The sequence below is a fragment of the Salvelinus alpinus genome, chromosome 13 (genome assembly GCF_045679555.1).
Source record: "Salvelinus alpinus chromosome 13, SLU_Salpinus.1, whole genome shotgun sequence".
NCBI lineage: Eukaryota > Metazoa > Chordata > Actinopteri > Salmoniformes > Salmonidae > Salvelinus > Salvelinus alpinus.
The window spans coordinates 37,973,100-37,994,632 of NC_092098.1; the positions used below are offsets into that span (position 1 = coordinate 37,973,100).

The 21,533-nt window shown below is 41.1% G+C and overlaps 1 protein-coding gene across 2 annotated transcripts in view; it reads right to left on the bottom strand.

Moving 5' to 3' along the window:
• Positions 1-14,208: 14,208 nt before the first annotated feature.
• Positions 14,209-21,533, bottom strand: part of LOC139537628 (polymerase delta-interacting protein 2-like) — a 30,529-nt gene continuing 23,204 nt past the window's right edge. Inside the window, exon 11 of one of the 2 annotated variants that reach the window (XM_071339167.1) lies at positions 14,209-17,363. In XM_071339167.1, coding sequence (XP_071195268.1) covers positions 17,249-17,363 — 115 coding nt within the window. In that variant the 3' untranslated portion in view covers positions 14,209-17,248. Of the gene's footprint in view, positions 17,364-18,320; positions 20,594-21,533 lie in introns of those variants that run through there. The other variant, XM_071339166.1, reaches the window with a different exon arrangement.

The window sequence follows — 21,533 nt, forward strand, 5'->3', positions numbered from 1 at the left end:
ACAATGGTAGCCATCTTGAAGCATGTGGGGACAACAGACTGGGATAGGGAGTGATTGAATATATAAAAGGACACCAATAAGAAGAGACTTGCTTGGGCGAAGAAACACGAGCAATTGACATTAGACTGGTAGAAATTTGTCCTTTGGTCTGATGAGTCCAAATTGGAGAGTTTTGGTTCTAACCACCGTGAGATGCGGTGTGGGTGAATGGATGATCGCTGCATGTGTTTCCCACCGTGAAGCATGGAGGTGGTAGTTTTATGGTGCTTTGCTGGTGACAATGTTGGTGATTTATTAAGAATTCAAGGCACACTTAACCAGCATGGCTACCACAGCATTCTGCAGCGATACGCCATCCCATATGGTTTGGGCTTAGTGGGACTATCATTTGTTTTTCAGCAGGACAATGACCCAACACACCTCCAGACTGTGTTAGGTTTATTTTACCAAGAAGGAAAGAATGGAGTGCTGCATCAGATGACCTGGCCTCCACAATCCCACGACCTCAACCAAATTGAGATGTTTTGGGATGAGTCGGACCGCAGATTGAAGGAAAAGCAGCCAACAAGTGCTCAGCATATGTGGGAACTCCTTCAAGACTGTTGGAAAACCATTCCAGGTGAAGCTGGATGAGAGAATGCCAAGAGTGTACAAAGCTGGCAAGGCAAAGGGTGGCTATTTGTTTAAGACTTTTTTGGTTACCACATGATTCAATGTGTTATTTCATAGTTTGTCTTCACTATTATTCTACAATGTAGAAAATATAAAAATAAAGAAAACTCTTGAATGGAGTAGGTGTTCTAAAACGGTAGTGTATATATATTTTTTTTTCTCCAGAAAAACAAAAGGGTGTGAGATCAGTGGCATGTATTCATGGATGCCAAGGGAAGCCCGGCTTCCCCAAAAAATGTACCAAGACAAATTTTGCATCTTTTGTCTCCGTGTTTCATAATTTTCCTTAAATTTGCATGAGGCTGAAAGTATCTCACTGGAGAAAGCATAAGGGTGAGTGAAACAGTGCACCCCCCCTCCCCTCTGTATGTGTAGCCTATCTATCTGATGCTGTCTGGTCAAAGATAATGATACTGTTGCTGCCTGTAACATTAAATGCAAGGGAAGCCAGCGAGCATTTGGCCTCCCTTGATTTTTTTATACAGTAGTGTCGTAGCTGAATCAGAATTAGTTAGGTAACATAGATAAATAAGATGTTTTATTTATTTTATACTTGTCATTAGAATGTCTCCTTTTGGACTATACTGTTGGCAGTTGCATTTTCCTTTCTCCTCTAGGAAAAAGTCACTTGGGGCCCAGAGAGGGGAGAGGTCAGGCTTGTCTTTTACATGTCTGGTAATATGCAGAATATCAGAAAGGGAGAAGTCAGGTTTGAACATTGTCTTGCATATGTGAATATATCTGTGAAACCATGTGAAGGGCTCCACTATGTCTGTACTCCAGTCATACCCTCCTTTTCCCATTGGAGGGAGGAGTATGGCAGTGTCTGGAACCATTAAACCACCCCTCTGATGTTGAACTTATCTTTCATAGTATATGACCTAGTGGTTCACTCCCCTTAGTGAGCTTCTCCAGGAGTGGGGAGAAGTGGGGGTGTATTTGAGATGGGGGTATCTAGAATTGACAATTGATATATGCCATTGGATGAGGTAATGTTTTGGTAATAGGAAGTACCAAGAACGAGAAGTAGAACCTCGTCTAAGAGACCAAACTGAACGATAATTTATAGCTAATGCTATCTGGCTATGGGATACTCCTCTTTCAAGTGAAAGGCCCTTTGTGAAGTTCCTAAGATCTGTGGTTCGTCATGTGAGTTGAGAGGGGTGTATCTTGGCTATAAAAGATACTAAGTATTCTTTTGTAAGCACTCTCAGATAATTAATTTATAGACACTGAATTGATCTGAGAGTCAAAGGGCTATGGTGAAGCTCATATAATTAAAGATGGAGTTTAAAATATAACTCTGACGAGTTAGATGCACTATTGTAAAGTGGTTGTTCCACTGGATATCATAAGGTGAATGCACCAATTTGTAAGTCGCTCTGGATAAGAGCGTCTGCTAAATGACTTAAATGTAAATGTAAATGTTGTGTGTCGTTTGTAAACTCTCATCATTTAGTAACAGGAAATTACCACGACAGTAGCCAATCAGAACTGAGTGAGCTCAACTGTGAATGGTCCTGGCGCACCAATATAAAGTGTCAACGGAATCTAGTTTGGATATGGCTTCACACCAGTCACATCAAAAGTCAAAAGTCATTGATAGAAAAAAAACTTGAATTGTTGCATCTCGTTGTGTTGTTGTCCTCCGGTGGCTAGCTCGCTAAAATTGGTCCTTTCCTAAATTAGCCATGGATGGAGAGAGAGATTTGGACTTCTGGTTTTACTTAATTCTCTGTACTGGCCAATGATTATAACAGTGATTCTGATCCAACCCTTAATTCACACATTGAGCCTCTGGCCTGAGGATGGAATTTCAATATGTAGCAGGTTAATGGCTAATCGTTACCCATTAAAGGAAATTAGGCTAGCGAGCAAGCATTTTAGCCAGTTAACCTTGGACAACAAAATCTAAAAGCGTGTACTGTATGACCGAGTCATAGACTTTCGGCAACATGAAAGAGATGGCATTGGAGTTTCTCTACAAGTAGGGTGAGTCAACATTTTTCTACTTACGCATGTACACACACAAAAAAATGGACAGCCACATGATATTTAGCTTACGTTGATTGGACTAAATTGTTTTTGGAATCTTTTAGTTGTCACTGTATTAGACTAAGCATGGGTGATTTGATGATTCTGAAATGTTAAAGTGGTGCTGGAATAGTGAAGGCAGCTCCTGTTTTCTTTGCGACTTCCGATAACTCTGGTGTTCTAAATCAATAGTTGTTTAGTAGTCCGAAAATGTCGGAGACATTAACTTCCTTGACCATGCTGTAGGTCATGTAACTGTTTGTTACATGCAACATACTTTGTGGACTCCACCGGAGAGATATTGCTCTCCGGTCTTGTGATGAAACAAAGGTGTGGTTGAATTTATTCTGCCACTTCTTATTGTCTCGGCCTTTGGCCTATATATCATGATGTCAAGGCATATGAACTAACAGGTTATAGAGCAAACAATGCAGGTATCACAACACATAGGATGTAATATGGCTTTTTTCCTGGCTTGGATTCCCCAGTGATTTTACACATGCGATGTGTGTTCCTACCCTGTGAACAATAAAGTTGGTTTAAGGTGCCTAGTTCAAATGATCAAGGATCTAATATATTAAGGTAAAATATTCTGAAAACCTAAGGGTGTGCGATGTGTCCTTATCCTCTGAACTGTCCAAAGTATTGCATTAAGTGATTTTGTATAAATACATAAAAAAGTAGGAATAATTTTATGAGAAAACAAAAAGGGTGTGCAACATGCCTCTATGTAAGGAATAATGGACAGTTGAAATGAGGTTGCTAAGTCACGTGGTGTAAGAACTATTGATATTTGAATATTGTGATCATGCACTTTGTTGACGGTCCCCAACTACTTGCATCAATGGCGTGCCAGGCTGCCTACACCACTGACCATGTGATAACGACTAGGGTCGGAATCGAGAAATAAGACCTGTGCAATGTTGTACACATTTGATCATTAATTAATTAATTAATGCTCATCGAACATCTCATTCCAAAATCATGGGCATTAATATGGAGTTGGTCCCCCTTTTGCTGCTATAACAGCCTCCACTCTTCTGGGAAGGCTTTCCACTAGATGTTGGAACATTGCTGCAGGGACTTGCTTCCATTTAGCCACAAGAGCATTAGTGAGGTTGGGCACTGATGCTGAGCGATTAGGCCTGGCTCGCAGCATTTCAATTCATCCCAAAGATGTTTGATGGGGTTGAGGTCAGGGCTCTGTGCAGGTCAGTCATGTTCTTCCACACCGATCTCAACTAACCATTTCCGTATGGACCTCACTTTCAGGATGACAATGCCCCCATGCACAAACAGGAAACGGCCTTCCCCAAACTGTTGCCACAAAGTTGGAAGCACAGAATCGTCATTGTATACTGCAGCATTACGATTTCCCATCACAGGAACCAAGGGGCCTAGCCCAAACCATGAAAAACAGCTCTAGACCATTATTCCTCCAAAATGTATAGTTAGCACTACATATTCGGGCAGGTAGCGTTCTCCTGGCATCCGCCAAACCCAGATTCATCTGTTAGACTGACAGATGGTGAAGCGTGATTCATCACTTCAGAGAACACTTTTGCACTGCTCCAGAGTCCAATGACGGTGAGCTTTACACCAACCCAGGCAACGCTTGGCATTGCGCATGGTGATCTTATGCCTATGTGTGGCCATTCGGCCATGGAAACCCATTTCATGAAGCTCCCGACAAACAGTTCTTGTGCTACGCACAGTCCCGATCTGTGAGGTTGTGTGGCCTACCACTTGGCGGCTGAGCTGTTGTTGCCCCTAGACGTTTCCACTTCACAATAACAGCACTTACAGTTAAACCGGAGCAGCTCTAGCAGGGCAGACATTTGATGAACTGATGAACTTGTCATCCTATGACGTTGCCACGTTGAAAGTCAATGAGCTCTTCAGTTAGGCCATTCTACTGCCAATGTTTGTCTATGGCGATTTCATGGCTGTGTGCTCGATTTTATACACTTATCAGCAACGGGTGTGGATGAAATAGCAGAATCCACTAATTTGAAGGGGTGTCCACATACTTTTGTATATATAGTGTAGATCAAATCGTTAGGGAGATATTTAAGGTCCGAATTTCTAGCGAATATAAAATCGCAAACAAATGTTTTCCGTGGTCTGGTACCATAGGAAAGATATTTCAATTCATCTACCAGTAAATGCTAACTAAGCCAACAACAGGTATGCAAACCAGGTATCGAAGAAGTTTGGTCCGAAGTCTTGGTTGAATCATTATGTGCTGTAAGAACATTTCTAAAAGGTTATCCCGAAAACCCTTCCCAATTAAATGCAAAGTAGGCCTACCTGGTGATTTGTATCAATCGAGATGGCATTTGTTTAGATAACTCTGCCATCACATGTACACTATTGTTGTACAGTACAGAAACACAGCTAGCCAAATAGTCTCTTGCTAGGTGCTCAACTGAATTAAAAATTAAAACTACACCCTCCCAATTATTAGATATTATTTTCTCCCAGATCTCAAAAAGGTCTCCTGATACGGTTTAAGCATTGTTGTGGACTTAGAACATCCAATGTTTGTTGTTGTTTTTAATATATATATATATATATATATATATAAAAAGTGTGATTTTAATAGCGAAAACATGTAGAAAAACATACATTTCACACAGGGCACCTTTGTATACCCACATCTCCAGGCACCACCATGTCACTGCAACCCCCAACTGAAGCAAGCCAAATAGTAGCATGGAAAATAATAGGGTGGACAGTAACAGGGATGACATTTTCAGGCTTATCTTGCAACTATAGGGGGTGCTGTTCCGCATTAGCATTTTTTGGTCTCCAAATTAAACTGCCTCGTGCTCAATTCTTGATCGTACAATATGCATATTATTGTTATTATTGGATAGAAAACACTTTCTAGTTTCTATAGCCGTTGGAATTTTGTCTCTGAGTGGTACAGAACTACTTCTACAGCACTTTTCCTGACAGGGAGTCAGATTTCAGAAATTTTGACCCCTGATCTGGGGTCGGTTTTAAGGTGCCTGAAAATGATATAGAGAAACCGACACTGCCTACGTCTTCCTCTGGGTGTCAGTACGTCATCACGCTTTGAATGGAGTCGATTGCACAATCAGAGCCACTATAAAACAAGAAGACGTGGAAGTACCGTCCTTTCCCTTCGCGCGTTTTACGCAAGATGAACATCGGACTTGCCTCTTTCCAAATGGTTGTTTAGCCAGTGATATTTCTCCGGTCATGTTTTTAGTCGTTATAGTTGTTAAAAACATCATAATGTAGTTAATTTGAACCGTTTTATAGCAATTTATATCCGTTTAGTGCGATTTTGAGGAATTTCTTTGTCGTGCACTTTGAAGCTTTGGTCACGTTTCGGGGTCTCGGTCGATGTTAGTGGACATTTCGAAGGACAGAGGACATCTATCGACCAAAAGAAGATTAGACCCAAGAAAGGATACATTGCCCAAGAATCTGATGGAAAATCACCTCATAGTAAGAAATATTTAATATGATAAATCGTTGTTCTGTCGAAATATTTTAAACGCATAATCCGCCATTTTGTTTGTTATCGCTTCACTTGGCGAACCCTGTATTGCACAGTAAGGATAATTTTAGAAATGTAAATCAGCGGTTGCATTAAGAACTAATTTGTCTTTCGATTCCTGTCAACCCTGTATTTTTTAGTCAAGTATATGATTAGCTTTCGATTAAACTAGATCACTCTGAAAGATGACGTCCGACATTTTGAGGCTTGATTTGCCAGTATTTTCATTGTCTAACCACGGTTTTGTATGGCTAAATATGCACATTTTCGAACAAACTGTATATGTATGTTGTAAAATGATGTTACAGGAGTGTCATCGGAAGAATTCTGAGAAGGTTAGTGAAAAAATTAATATATTTTGGCGATGATTACGTTATAGCTCTCTTTGGCTTGAATCGATGCTCTGGTAACGTTTGCACATGTGGTATGCTAACTTATCGATTTATTGTGTTTTCGCTGTAAAACGCTTAGAAAATCTGAAATATTGTCTGGAATCACAAGATCTGGGTCTTTCCATTGCTATGCTTTGTCTATTCTTATGAAATGTTTTATGATGAGTAAATTGGTCATACACGTTGCTCTCTATAGTAATTCTAGTCGAGTTGTGATGGTCGGTGCAATTGTAAACTGTGATTTCTACCTGAAATATGCACTTTTTTCTAACAAAACCTATCCTATACCATAAATATGTTATCAGACTGTCATCTGATGAGGTTTTTTATTGGTTATTGGCTATCAATATCTTAGTTTAGCCGAATTGGTGATAGCTACTGGTGGAGAGAAAAAATGGTGGACAAAGAAAGTGTATTTTGCTAACGTGTTTAGCTAATAGATTTACATATTTTGTCTTCCCTGTAAAACATTTTAAAAATCTGAAATGGTGGCTTTATTCACAAGATCTGTATCTTTCATTAGGTGTCTTGGACTTGTGATTTAATGATATTTAGATGCTACTATTTAATTGTGACGCTATGCTAGGCTATGCTACTCAGTGTGGGGGGGGTGGGGGGTGATCCCGGACCCGGGGTAGATACTCGTGAAAGGTTAAATCAGCCATAACTTACAATGTGACTGTAGCCACATTGGGGCTGATTCAGATTGAGGAAACGTAAGCCTCTCCTATGCATGACTTTCCTGCGCACTTCAGTATTTGGTATTCAGACTTACCTTATACAGTCACGTAACGGGCTCTGCAGGTGTGGCTACCTTGCACGCTCTGAATAAATTTAATTGAACTGAAATCCCTCCCACTTGCTGACCAAGAGTTTTTCTTGAAGTTTTTATCCAATAGAGTTTTAAGTACATTTATCTTAAACCATCTCTTTAGATATGTACATTTTAGTTAAAATTGTTTGACTCACTAGAATATATCATGAGAACAGGTTCAGAATAGTGATCAATGAAAGAAAGCTATCTCTGTTTCAGCACCAATTTGTAAATAAATAAAAAAGATTTAGGAAACTATTTATGAATCATAAAAAACTTGTTTGAATCGCCTTTATGCACAAAATTAATTAAAGTGGTTTGATTAATTCTGAAAATTGCAACATTTAGTTCAACCCATTGTAATGTTGTAAGATTAGTGTACATTGAAATAAAAACAGGGAGAAGTGTACAACAGTACGCCTCGTATATTGCCAACGCCTCGTATATTGCCAACAGTACGCCTCGTATATTGCCAGTACTAACCATGGAACTGTATGAGGACAAGGCCAAGTATTGCGCCATGCGTCGGCTTCAAACTTATGGATTGGTCTGCGCTCCATAACAGTTTAATTAGCCAACATGTCTTTTTTTTTTATATTATCAACTGTTACTAATGATCCTCAGCAACAACCACACGGCCGTGACAGCGTTTACAGAGGAAGCAAATTAAGGTAAACGAAACAATGTAATTAAATGTCATGATAATGTAGACTATACCAACTGAAAGGAACTAACAGTAAATTGGCAGTTAAATATGTTTGCTTATTAGGATTACTTACTGACGGTCGATACTGATAGCGGCTAATATTTTTACAGAATAGAAATAGGAAACTGAGAAAGTCGGGGTAGCCTACCATTAAGACATGAGTGCCCATTCCTGCAAGTTGAAATGCTATACAAATCCTGCATAAATATAAAACAATTTATATTTACAATTACGTTATCCAAAACAGATTACTCACTTACCTAGAGCTCTTATCAAGTTGTAAATGATAGTGCATGGAGAATGGTATTAGAGCATAGAAATAGATGTTGATTGTCTGTTGTCCTGTCCTACATAGCAGTCTCAGAGACGATCCAAAGCATTATGGACAAAGCCCCTTAGTCCGTTTCACTGTTCATCAGTCATAGTCGTTTTCCACTGAGGCCACAAGGTGACGCTATGACCTTTCCTTTTTTGGAAAGCATCGAATAGTCCCCGCGATATGCAACTGTTCAGGGATGTCAGGAACCAATACACGCAGTCAGTCAGAAAAGCAAAGGCTAGCTTATTCAAACAGAAATTTGCATCCTGTAGCTCTAACTCCAAAAAGTTTTGGGACACTGTAAAGTCCATGGAGAGCAAGAGCACCTCCTCCCAGCTGCCCACTGCTCTGAGGCTAGGTAACACGGTCACCACCGATAAATCCATGATAATCGAAAATTTCAATAAGCATTTCTCTATGGCTGGCCATGCTTTCCTCCTGGCTACCCCAGCCCCGGTCAACAGCTCTGTCCCCCCAGCAGCTACTTGCCCGAGCCTCCCCAGCTTCTCCTTCACCCAAATGTTATGAAAGAGCTGCAAAACCTGGACCCGTACAAATCAGCTGGGCTAGACAATCTGGAACCTCTATTTCTAAAACTATCCGCCGCCATTGTTGCAACCCCTATTACCAGTCTGTTCAACCTCTCATATCGTCTGAGATCCCTAAAGATTGGAAAGCTGCTGCGGTCATCCCCCTCTTCAAAGGGGGTGACACTCTAGACCCAAACTGTTATAGACCTATATCCATCCTGCCCTGCCTCTCTAAAGACTTCGAAAGCCAAGTTAATAAACAGATCACTTACCATCTCGAATCCCACCGTACCTTCTCCGCTGTGCAATACGGTTTCCGAGGTGATCACGGGTGCACCTCAGCCACGCTCAAGGTACTAAATGATATCATAACCGCCATCGATAAATGACAGTACTGTGCAGCCGTCTTCATCGACCTGACCAAGGCTTTCGACTCTGCCAATCACCGTATTCTCATCGGCAGACTCAATAGCCTTGGTTTCTCAAATGACTGACTCGCCTGGTTCACCAACTACTTCACAGACAGAGTTCAGTGTGTCAAATCGGAGGGCCTGTTGTCCGGACCTTTTCTCTGTATATATCAATGATGTCGCTCTTGCTGCGGGTGATTCCCTGATCCACCTCTACGCAGACGACACCATTCTGTATACATCTGGCCCTTGTTTGGATACTGTTAACAAACCTCCAAACGAGCTTCAAGGCCATACAACACTCCTTCCGTGGCCTCAACAGCTCTTAAACGCTAGTAAAACCAATGCATGCTTTTCAACCGTTCGCTGCCCGCACCCGCCCGTCCGACTAGCATCTACCCTGGACGGTTCTGACCTAGAATATGTGGACAACTACAAATACCTAGGTGTCTGGTTAGACTGTAAACTCTCCTTCCAGACTCATATTAAACATCTCCAATCCAAAATCGAATCTAGAATCGGCTTTCTATTTCGCAACAAAGCCTCCTTCACTCACGCCGCCAAACTTACCCTTGTAAAACTGACTATCCTACCGATTCTCGACTTCGGCGATGTCATCTACAAAATAGCTTCCAATACTCTACTCAGCAAACTGGATACAGTCTATCACAGTGCCATCCATTTTGTTACCAAAGCTCCTTATACCACCCACCACTGCGACCTGTATGCTATAGTCGGCTGGCCCTCGCTACATATTCGGCGCCAGACCCACTGGCTCCGGGTCATCTATAAGTCTATGCTAGGTAAAGCTCCGCCTTATCTCAGCTCACTGGTCACAGTAACACCCACCCATAGCACGCGCTCCAGCAGGTATATCTCTCTGGTCACCCCTGTCATGACGTTGGGTTGGGGGTAGGTTTACGACAGTCATAAATACCTCTTTCCCCCTTTTTCTCTCTCCCCACTATAACTGATGTGACATAAGGAAACCCATGGGTTAACATAGAGATTCTGGGTAACATCAGAAGTTGGGGGAAATGAACTATATTCTGGTAGTCCAAACAACTGTACATATGCGGTGGTACTTAAGGTATATTATGTCAGTTCGGTTGCCCTCTGACACATTCTCATCAATGATAGAATGACATAAACGCTACTGTGAAAAGTCTAAACGTCAGAGGTATCGGATTCACATGGAATTGTTGTTTAATTCAAATGTTTGAATATGACATTGTTTGTGAAGAGGTGAAATGTAATTTTACCTTCCAAATGAGAGATCTGTGTTTTCATAAATTTGGCTTCTGCTCAACCAGGGGCCCGCCCCTGTGAAGAGACCTGGGTAATAGACTTTTCAGACACACCCCTCTACCTCCACTATATAAAGCCAGTGACAAAAATGTAACTTCCTGTTCCGGGTACATTTTGGATGACGATCCGATGTCAAGATGGTTCAGACAATAACTACAGAACTAGGCCAACATCAGCATGGACTTTGATTGTGAATGGTATGAACTTTGAACTCGTGTTCACTACAGAAGTGATATCTCCTAGCCGTTGAGTTGGCAACAGCTGCTACAAACGCAGGTTAGGAAGGACAGTCCGAGTATCCCGTCTACTACCCACAACGTTACTACAACGTCTCCCGTGACCAACAGAGACATTCTCCAAAGGACAGAGGACTCGGGTTGTCGATACGGCCTTCCATCTACCACCAACCTACTGAAGCGCAGCTCAGAGTAAATATGTATTGCATTTTCCTTGTCAAATGGGCGGTAATTTAGAATGCATAAGATACTATATTTACGAGAGCACAGCTTTTGCCCTGTTCCGAATCTCCCGCTCTTTCACTAAAATCCCACCCCTTCCCTTTGTGTAACAAGCTGTCATATCTATTCCGCCCGCTAGGGACGTTTTCTGTATGACGTAATTTGTGATCAAGTTATGATCTAATTGTATATGTGTGATTCTGTGTGATTAGTTAGGTATTTAGTAAATAAATAATTAAACCCAATTTTGTATTGCTGATTCAACTTGTTAGCCAGGATTCTTGCAGATAATCAAGGACTTACAACTTTCAGATGAGACTGAATAAAATGACGATTAATGTGACTGTTATTTAGTAAAATATTACTAAATCTTTAAGAGTTTATTCGAAAGATAACAGCTCTATAAATATTCTTTCATGGTGTCCCTCTCTAGTTAATTAATATTTACATGATTAGTTCAATCAGGTAATATTAATTGCAGATAAATTATTTTATAGAATAGCATGTCATAGCAATCAATCTGGCATAGTCAAAGACACGACACCCCCAAAACCAATTCTTCCTTTGGTCGCCTCTCCTTCCAGTTCTCTGCTGCCAATGACTGGAACGAACTACAAAAATCTCTGAAACTGGAAACACTTATCTCCCTCACTAGCTTTAAACACCAGCTGTCAGAGCAGCTCATAGATTACTGCACCTGTACATAGCCCATCTATAATTTAGCCCAAACAACTACCTCTTTACCTACTGTATTTATTTATTTTGCTCCTTTGCACCCCATTATTTCTATCTCTACTTTGCACATTCTTCCACTGCAAACCAACCATTCCAGTGTTTTTACTTGCTATATTGTATTTACTTCGCCACCATGGCCTTTTTTATATTTGTATTATATTTGTATTTATTTATATATACATTTTGTTTGCCTTCACCTCCCTTATCTCACCTCACTTGCTCACATTGTATATAGACTTATTTTTCTACTGTATTATTGACTGTATGTTTGTTTTACTCCATGTGTAACTCTGTGTTGTTGTATGTGTCGAACTGCTTTGCTTTATCTTGGCCAGGTCGCAGTTGTAAATGAGAACATGTTCTCAACTTGCCTACCTGGTTAAATAAAGGTGAAAAAAAAAAAAATTTAATAAAAAAATGTTACGTTTGGTATGGTTACATAAGACAGGGCACAAAATTCTAAATTCTAGCAACCCAAACGTTACGACTTCGAATCTCATCACGGACAACGTTGCCATTTTAGTAACTTTGCAACTACTTAGCTAAAACTTCCCTAACCTTAACCTAATCGTAACACCTAGCCAAGCTAATGTTAGCCACCTAGCTAGAATTCGTAACATATCGTACATTTTGCAAATTCGTAACATAATACGAATGGTAATTCGTAACATATACAGTACCAGTCAAAAGTTTGGACACACTTCTTTATCCTATTTTCTACATTGTGGAATAATAATGAAGACATCAAAACTATGAAATAACACATATGGAATCATGTAGTAACCAAAAAAAAGTGTTAAACAAATCTAAATATATTTTAGATTCTTCAAAGTAGCCACCCTTTGCCTTGATGACAGCTTTGCACACACTTGGCATTCTCTCAACCAGCTTCATGACGTAGTCACCTGGAATGCATTTCAATTAATCGATGTGCCTTGTTAAAAGTGAATTTGTGGAATGTCTTTCCTTCTTAATGTGTTTCAGCCAATAAGTTGTGTTGTGACAAGGTAGGGGTGCTATACAGAGGATTGCCCTATTTTGTAAAAGACCAAGTCCATATTATGGCAAGAACCCCTCAAATAAGCAAAGAGAAACGACAGTCCATCATTACTTTAAGACATGAAGGTCAGTCAATGCGGAAGATTAAAAACTTTTAAAGTTTCTTCAAGTGCAGCCGCAAAAAACATCAAGCGCTATGATGAGTTTCAGCTTTCATGAGGACCGCCACAGGAAAGGAAGAGACAGAATTACCACTGCTGCAGAGGATAAGTTCATTAGAGTTACCAGCCACAGAAATTGCAGCCAAACTAAATGCTTCAGAGTTTACGTAAAATGACAACAGTTCAGAGGAGACTGTGAATCAGGCCTTCATGGTTGAATTGCTACAAAGAAACCACTATTAAAAAGGACACCAATAAGAAGAGACTTGCTTGGGTCAGGAAACACGCGCAATGGACATTAGACCAGTGGAAATGTGTTCTTTGGTCTGATGAGTCCAAATTTGAGATTCTTGGTTCCAACTGCCGTGTCTTTGCGAGTCGCAGAGTAGGTAAACGGATGATCTCCGCATGTGTGGTTCCCACCGTGAAGCAGGTGTGATGGTGTGTGTGTGTGTGGGGGGGGGGGGGCTTTCCTGGTGACACTGTCTGGTTTATTTAGAATTGAAGGCACACTTAACCAGGATGGCTACCACAGCATTCTGCACAGATATGCCATCCCATCTGGTTTGCGCTTCGTGGGACTATCATTTGTTTTTCAACAGGACAATGACCCAACACACCTCCAGGCTGTGTAAGGGCTATTTGACCAAGCAGAGTGATGGAGTGCTGAATCATAACCTGGCCTCCACAATCACCCAACCTCAACAAGTGCTCAGCATATGTGTGAACTCCTTCAAGACTGTTGGAAAAGCATTCCTCATGAAGCTAGTTGAGAGAATGCCAAGAGTGTGCAAAGCTGTCAAGGCAAAGGGTGGCTACTTTGAAGAATTTAAAATCTATTTCAATTTGTTTAACACTTTCTTGGTTACTACATTATTCCATATGCGTTATTTCATAATTTTGACATCTTCACTATTATTCCACAATGTAGAAAATAGTAAAAATGAATGCCCAGAGATACTGTGACGAGATCCTGAAAAAAAACCACTTCAGAGTTAAAATTAGGTCTGCATTTTATCAAAAACAAGCAAAATTTATACACATTTACTATGACAGGCCATTGGACAAATTCTTCAGTAACTGGCCATCACAGTTGTATGTCGAGACTTACGGACAAAAAGAACAAGCAGATATGAAGTCACTTTGACATGTTTATTAGTTACAGAATGACTTAAAATCCCATTCAGAGCTATCCTGTATATAACGTGAAGGAGAATATGGGGCAAGTTTCACATGCCAATGTCATCTGTTCACAATATGAAAATAAATACATAACATCAGTTTTTAAAAGGCATCTAATATTTCTGTTACACTGCAGTGTACAACAGTTACCAGATAAAAACGGTGTGAGAGTACTGGAGGCTTTGAACCAGTCGCATACCCTCCTAGGTTACAACTTGTCGGGTAGTCAAACTGCCCACATCACCAAAGTCATAATAAGAACAAATGTCTATTTAAAACACTAGTTAAGTTTATAAGTGCTCTGGGTACTTGATAACATCATGTAATGTTTTCTCATTGTGACCCTTTAAAATATTCAGACTATTTCTTAATTTCTTGTGGGCAGATGTACGAAAAGTTGTCCGGAGGCCAGCGCTCACAGAAGATTACGAATAGTTTCCGAGATGACTATTACCCAATACAGACTGTCAGCACTGTCAATGAATTATCCCTGATGACATTCAAAGTGACGAGGCAATTTCCCAGGTAACAGGATGCAGCCACATGCACTCCCATGCTGCAAACATCACATACAATTTTAAAACAGCTATAGTTCTCAAACCAGACTTCTTTCCATTGGTTCTTAACCATCTTAAAGATAGAATTCGCAGTATGGTGAAACAGCACCACTGTCCACCCCACGGCCATTGTTATTGTTTTGTTGACGAAGCAGAGCTGGGGAGAGTCGTGCATCGTAATAATAATAACAAAAAAAATCATCACTACATACAGTATGCTGCTGTTCTATTGCACGTGCAATGATGTCCGGGGAGGTGGGGCTGTTTGCAGTAACTTTGTTGTAATATCAGGCAGATGGGACAGTTTCACTATTAAGAACTCCAGCTTTAATATCACTGAGCAAGAAATATATTTTTACTGTTAAAAATACGTGTTTGAGAGGTCTGTTGGAGAGTATACTACAGGAGTCAAGTAGTCACAGTTTGAGAGGTAGGTTACAGAGGTAAAGGAGGTCCACTGAAGGAACAGAAAAGAAATTGAAAGTGTGCTCATCTTGTCCAAACTTGTAGTTAATTTTATTTCACTATGTTGAAAAGCTAAAAAAAAAACATTCATATGTGCTGGATAAATGTAAACAGAGCTATGTAGAAGTGATTTGAGTGTTAAAACACAAACGTGTGGTATGAAGCTTTTAAATGAAAACCATACATTTTAAACATCATTTAAAAAAAAGTGTCTGAGCAGTAGCCTATAATAAAAAAGGTAAGCAACGACAGCGTCTTCAGAAAGTAGTCACAGCCCTTGACTTTCTCCACATTTTGTTTTACAGACTGAATTTGTATTGATTAAATTGAGATTGTGTCACTGACCTACACACAATGTCAAAGTGGAATTACATATTTTTTGTATGAAAAGCTGAAATGTCTTGAGTCAATAAGTATTCAACCCATGTTATGTTAAGCCTGCATAAGTTCAGGAGTAAAAATGTGCTTAACAAGTCACATAAGTTACAGGACTCACTCTGTGCAAGTATTTAACACGATTTTTATAATAAACAAAAATATAAATGTAACATGTAAAATTGTTGGTCCCATGTTTCATGAGCTGAAATAAAAGATCCCAGATAATTTCCATATGCAGAAAAGGCGTCTCTCTCTCAAATGTCGTGCACAAATTTGTTTACATACCGGTTAGTGAGCATTTCTCCGTTGCCAAGATAATCCATCCTCCTGACTGGTGTTGCACATCAAGAAGCTGATTAAACAGCATGATCATTACACAGGTGCACCTTGTGCTGGGGCCAATAACGCACTAAAACATGCAGTTGTCACCCAACACAATTCCACATCTGCAATTTGCATGCTGACAGCAGGAATATCCACCAGACCTGTTGCCAGAATTTCTCTACCATAAGCCGCCTCCGTCATTTTAGAGAATTTGGCATTACGTCCCAACTGGCCTCACAACCGCAGACCATGTATAACCACGCCAGCCCAGGACCTCCACATCAGGCTTCTTCACCAGCAGGATCATCAGACCAGCCACCCAGGCAGCTGATGGAACTGTGGGTTTGCACAACCAATCTGTATTCCCAGTCATGTGAAATCCATAGATTAGGGCCTAATGCATTCATTTCATTTGACTGATTTCCTTAATTGAACTGTTACTCAGTAAAATCTTTGAACAAATTTCAGTGTAAATGACTACCCCATCTCTGTACTGAGTGGCGCAGCGGTTTAAGGCACTGCATCTCAGGGCAAGAGACGTCACTAGTCCCTGGTTCAAATCCAGGCTGTATTACAGCCGGCCGTGATTGGGAGTCCCATAGGGTGGCCCAGCATCGTCCGTGTTTGGCCGTCATTTTACATTTTAAACTGTCTTGCCTAGTTAAATAAAGGGGTGTGAATACTTTCTGAAGGCACCATGTGCACGTTGTCTTTGCTCCCTCTCGCTCGGCTGTATGTGCATCTTGCTAGCCGTCACTCAAATGGCAACACTCTGGCGAGGGGCTGAAGCTCATTGGCTAGAACTCAAATTGCTAGGGGGCTGGCCCACGTGGGGGAAAATGTTTTTCTGGAAGATCAGCTGCGCGTCTCTTTCAAACTCGGGATTTCGTGGCTAATTGAGGTAAGACAGTAATTCTGTGCATTGATTATGCAGGGATGACCTACACATTGAAACATCCAGCCCAAAGCGTGAGGTACAAAACAATTAAAATACTTAGTCGCCAATGTGCCACCGCATGTCTTTAACCGCTTTACACAACCTCAGTGTGAGGTGTGTAACTTGACTAATATCGGACCTCTGGCTGCATGCATAAAGGATTGCCTTAAAGGTGAAAGTGTAAATAAAGTCCCTGAGGAGAAGAGATAAAACACAAATGTGGGGGGGAAACACTGAGCCTGGGTCCATTTCCACCATAAAGAAGAGGGGCCAGTAGTGGCAGCCTGTCTCTCCCAGCAGACAGTCTCTCTCTCTCTCTCTCTTCCCCCCCTCTCTCAGAAGAGGAAGGAGTAGGGGCTGTCCCTACGGCCGTGGCGCTCCAGGGAGAAGGAGGGGATGGCCACCTCGAACATGGCGCCGCCATTAGCCCGTTGGCAAGTAAAAGTCCCCCTGCAGAAGGCGGAAAATACCAATCAGCAGGCGCAGAAAAAAAAAAGATTTTTGAAAATCAATTAAATTCAACAAGGATATGGCGGCGCATTCTCTTTCGCACACTCACTCAGAGGAGATGGCTTCAGTCCCTGTGATATGAAAAGTTTTGCTGAGGTACTAGACCAGGGGTGGGTAACTCCAGTCCTCGAGGGCCTGATTGATGTCACTTTCCTCCATTGCTAGCAAACACAGCTGATTGCAAATTTCATTCTAAACTGAAGATCATGATTTGGTGATTATTGGAGTCAGGTGTGTTAGCTGGGACAAAACTGACACCAATCAGGCCCTTGAGGACTGGAATTGCCCATCCCTGTACTAGACTGTAGTAGCCTGTACCACTGTTGCCGCTAGCCACAGAAATACAGTATCTAGCACAGCCACAGCATGCTGTCTAGTCTAACAGACTTACAACAGTAACATCTCACCGAAAAGCTAAAAGGGACCTATTCTGCCAGTGCCAACAAAGCATGTTTCCATGTGTGAATCCTGAGTCAAAAATGCTGTTGAACATTCAACATAAAAATAATAAATTATAAAGTTCAGTGTTATCAACTCTGTTTTGGCCACAGTGCCATCCTCACATCAGGACCTGCTAGTGGATGTAATGCAGAACAAATGAAAAAGACTAGACACAAAAGTGAGCAGGTCTAAAATTGGGGGAAAACATTTGTTAAAATGAACAAAAGTGGCAGCCGGGCCCATGTGCCTGTTAATTAACATTATGATTTTTGCACAGAATGATAATTTGGCTGCTGTCCCTTTTCAGATACTGGCTCCAAATGGCCAATCAATCAAAATGGTCGGCAATAAAATAATGACTCTCAGAAACGCCCGATTTGTGGTCCCAGTCCGCCCCTAATGCATGCAGATTAAAATGGGAGTACACTTAGATAGTGATAGACGGAACAATTTCAATGATTCACAGAAGTGTTTATTTAGGATTCCCAAACTGAAGTCCACAAATCCTTACACTGATTCATTTAGCCAGTCACATTAACACAAATTTTTACATTTCCATTCAAATGCATCGACTAATCCGTGTCACTTCAGCCACATTAATGCTATACAAGACTGATTCCGTCACATAAAATTGTTTATACATATATACACACACACATACACACATCATAAAGTATAAATTAACATGAAAAAATATATACGTGATCTTGGTTGGGGTCACTGTGTGTCAATGCCTTGCCTTTACTGGAGATACAGGAAAGTGCCAAAAAGACAAGCATGAATACTTAAGTCACCATGAAATTACTAGATATACAGTAACACATTGACAACAACTTCAAATGTCTGCCATTGATTGAACAATCTAGTAATTGCACATCTTTGATTAGTGACTGGCTATTTGATCAGCAGTGAATCAGCTGTGATCATATCATAGCAGCACAAATTAAAGCGGGAATCCTTAATAGTGAATCTGCCACGTTCGTTTTGGATATTACAACAAAAACGTTACTACAAATGAACAAACAGTTTGACGCACCTCACCTCCGTTTCATCCACAAAACAAAACAAAGGTGTTGGGGCAGACAGTGGGCTGTTACCCCTAATGCGGATTCCATCATTAAAAGGGGATGTACAATATTTAACAACTTAATGTTAGATCTTGAAAGTAGTCTCTGGCCCAAGAGAAACTATAATCCCTGGTTAAATTCTTTAAACAGCCAACACAAAAATGGAAGTGATAGGGTCATGCAGCATACTTTCAGGGTGAGGAACCATTTAACATTAAGTTGTAAAATACTGAACTTCCCCTTTAACAGATCATGTGATAAATAAAGCAACATGATTATAACTAGTAGTCGTGTACTACGTCACAGCTTTGCTGCCTCTGTGTTAGAGGGTTGAGGTCCTGATAAGTACAGCACTGATAGGGAGTAGAAAACACAGATTATGTAGTCACTGTCTGATCAAGGCCCTCGGTTCTTTTTGGGAGTAGGTCTCTACTATGAGCGGCGTTTAGGAAGATGTTAAGCAACAGACTTTTATAGGTGCTATGACGTTCATATAAAACACTACTCATGTTCCTCATTGCAAACAGTCAACTGCTCTTCTTCATTTGTGTACACACAGTATGTGGTTGACCAACAAAACATAATAGATAGTGTTTCATTCACAATGAGTTATACTTATTGATTCACTATGGTTTGGCGAGAAATGGTCTAAAATGTCTGGGGAAACGTGTTAGAGCACAGACTCAAATAACATTTTCTTTTAAACTAACGTACCATTGGAAATGTAAAGAGATGATCCAAAAACAGAACGAGTCGCTCAGTAGGATACTGAATACCATGTTTGTGATCCTCTCAGCCTGAGCTTCTACTCGGTTTGTCCTTTTCAGTCAAACCGGCACTGGCCTAGTCAAAAATAGTCTAACAGTATTAGGCCTAATAGTTTCAAGTGTCTAAAAGTCTTATCAGTCTGGAATAGATGCAAAACTCAGAATAGATGCAAAAGTCAGAATAGTCTGATGGTTTCCTTTCCGCATCCACTGCTGAGCCTGCCCTGCATATGACTGGTGAAAAACAGGATGGCAGAAACCTAGCCCTTTATGCCATAGGAGTTGTACTGAAGGGCAGGAGACTGGAGGAGAAAAGGAAGCAATTTAAGAGTATTGACTCGTCTAGGCGGCTGACTAAATGTTGGATAGACTACTTTTCATTAGAGAACCACAGACCGCACCGGTCTTGACCACACCGCCATGTGCTACCAGAGCAAAGGTCACTATTGAAGTGCCACACAATCCTACTAGTGGTACTGTAGATGTAGTGCAGACAAGGTAGTCCCCGGGTATGTGCACAATGCTTAGCTCCACAGGGCTCTCTGCAAGGTTTGGCGTAGAGTCACATTCACACTTCCCAATGACTTAGTCTTGACATCGATCCAAGAGCCTAGGGCATTTGTGTTGGCAGGAGGGGCTACAGTTGTTGATTAGGTGGTACAGCCTATGTGGAGAGGAGAATGGGTGGTGAACAGGACAGGGGCAGGCTTTGAAGAGGGTGATGTGAGTGTGGGTGGAGCAGTTTGGAGGATGGCATGGCTCGACTCAGGCCAATGAGGTGAAAGGGCCGGGCAGGAAGCCGTTGGGTGTATCGTCTTTCTTGCTTTCGAGGGAAAAGGGCGGGATGCGGACGTCGAAGAAGGTGCCGTTGGGCCTCTCGAGCCGATAGGAACCCCTGCAGGGGTCAAAAGACAAAGACAGGCACCGTCAGAGTCCGAGCCCCTTCTGCCCTGCCCAGCCACTGCCCAGTCCAGAGTCCTACAGTAGTACTGCTGTGACTCATTTTCTACTACTAGCTTCCCAAGTATTCTACTTCAACTACTACTGCTCCTACAATTAGCTTACTTCAGCTTCTACTACGACCAGGGTAATTTTACTACTACCGTTTCCACTGACAATATTCATGCTTCTACAGTATGCTACACAAACATACCAATTTACTTACATATATACACACGCACAGTGTGTCCCTCATCAACTAATACAACAAACCTGGCACAGAGTGGGCAAACCTGGCCAAATTATGTAAATAAATTGCCCGATATCGCAAGTCAGAAAACTTGAGGAAGTTTGCAGAGCCTATTAACCACAAACAAAGTGTGTTTGTTCATTGGAGCTCAGACCCATACTTGAAATTCCATTTAAGGATGATTGAAAAGAGAGATCGCTCACACACACACAATGCAGTAGCCAATGTCAGTTCCCATAAAGACAAGAGTCCGAACTATGTGCTGCTAAAGCTCAACCATACTAATCTCTACTAGGTTTGCAAAATTCTGGTAACTTTGGGGGAATCTGGAATTGCATAGTCCAGATAGGGTGAAAGTTGAGGTACTTTCAGTACATTTTTCTTCTGTTTGGCACCTAATGAACCGTTTTACAATTCTGCCTGATGTTTGCTATATGGCACATATTGTCCATTATGTTGATTAGGCTAGTATTCATTTTAGGGTGGAAATAAACCCTGCCATCATAGTAGGTTACTTGGACCAGGAGGAACAAAAAATGGTTACCACTTGTGTGACATTCTGCCATACGTGTTCTGCTGGTACAAAGTGTCTACTTTTTTTATTTTTATTTTAATAAATTTTATCCCCTTTTCTCCCCAATTTTTG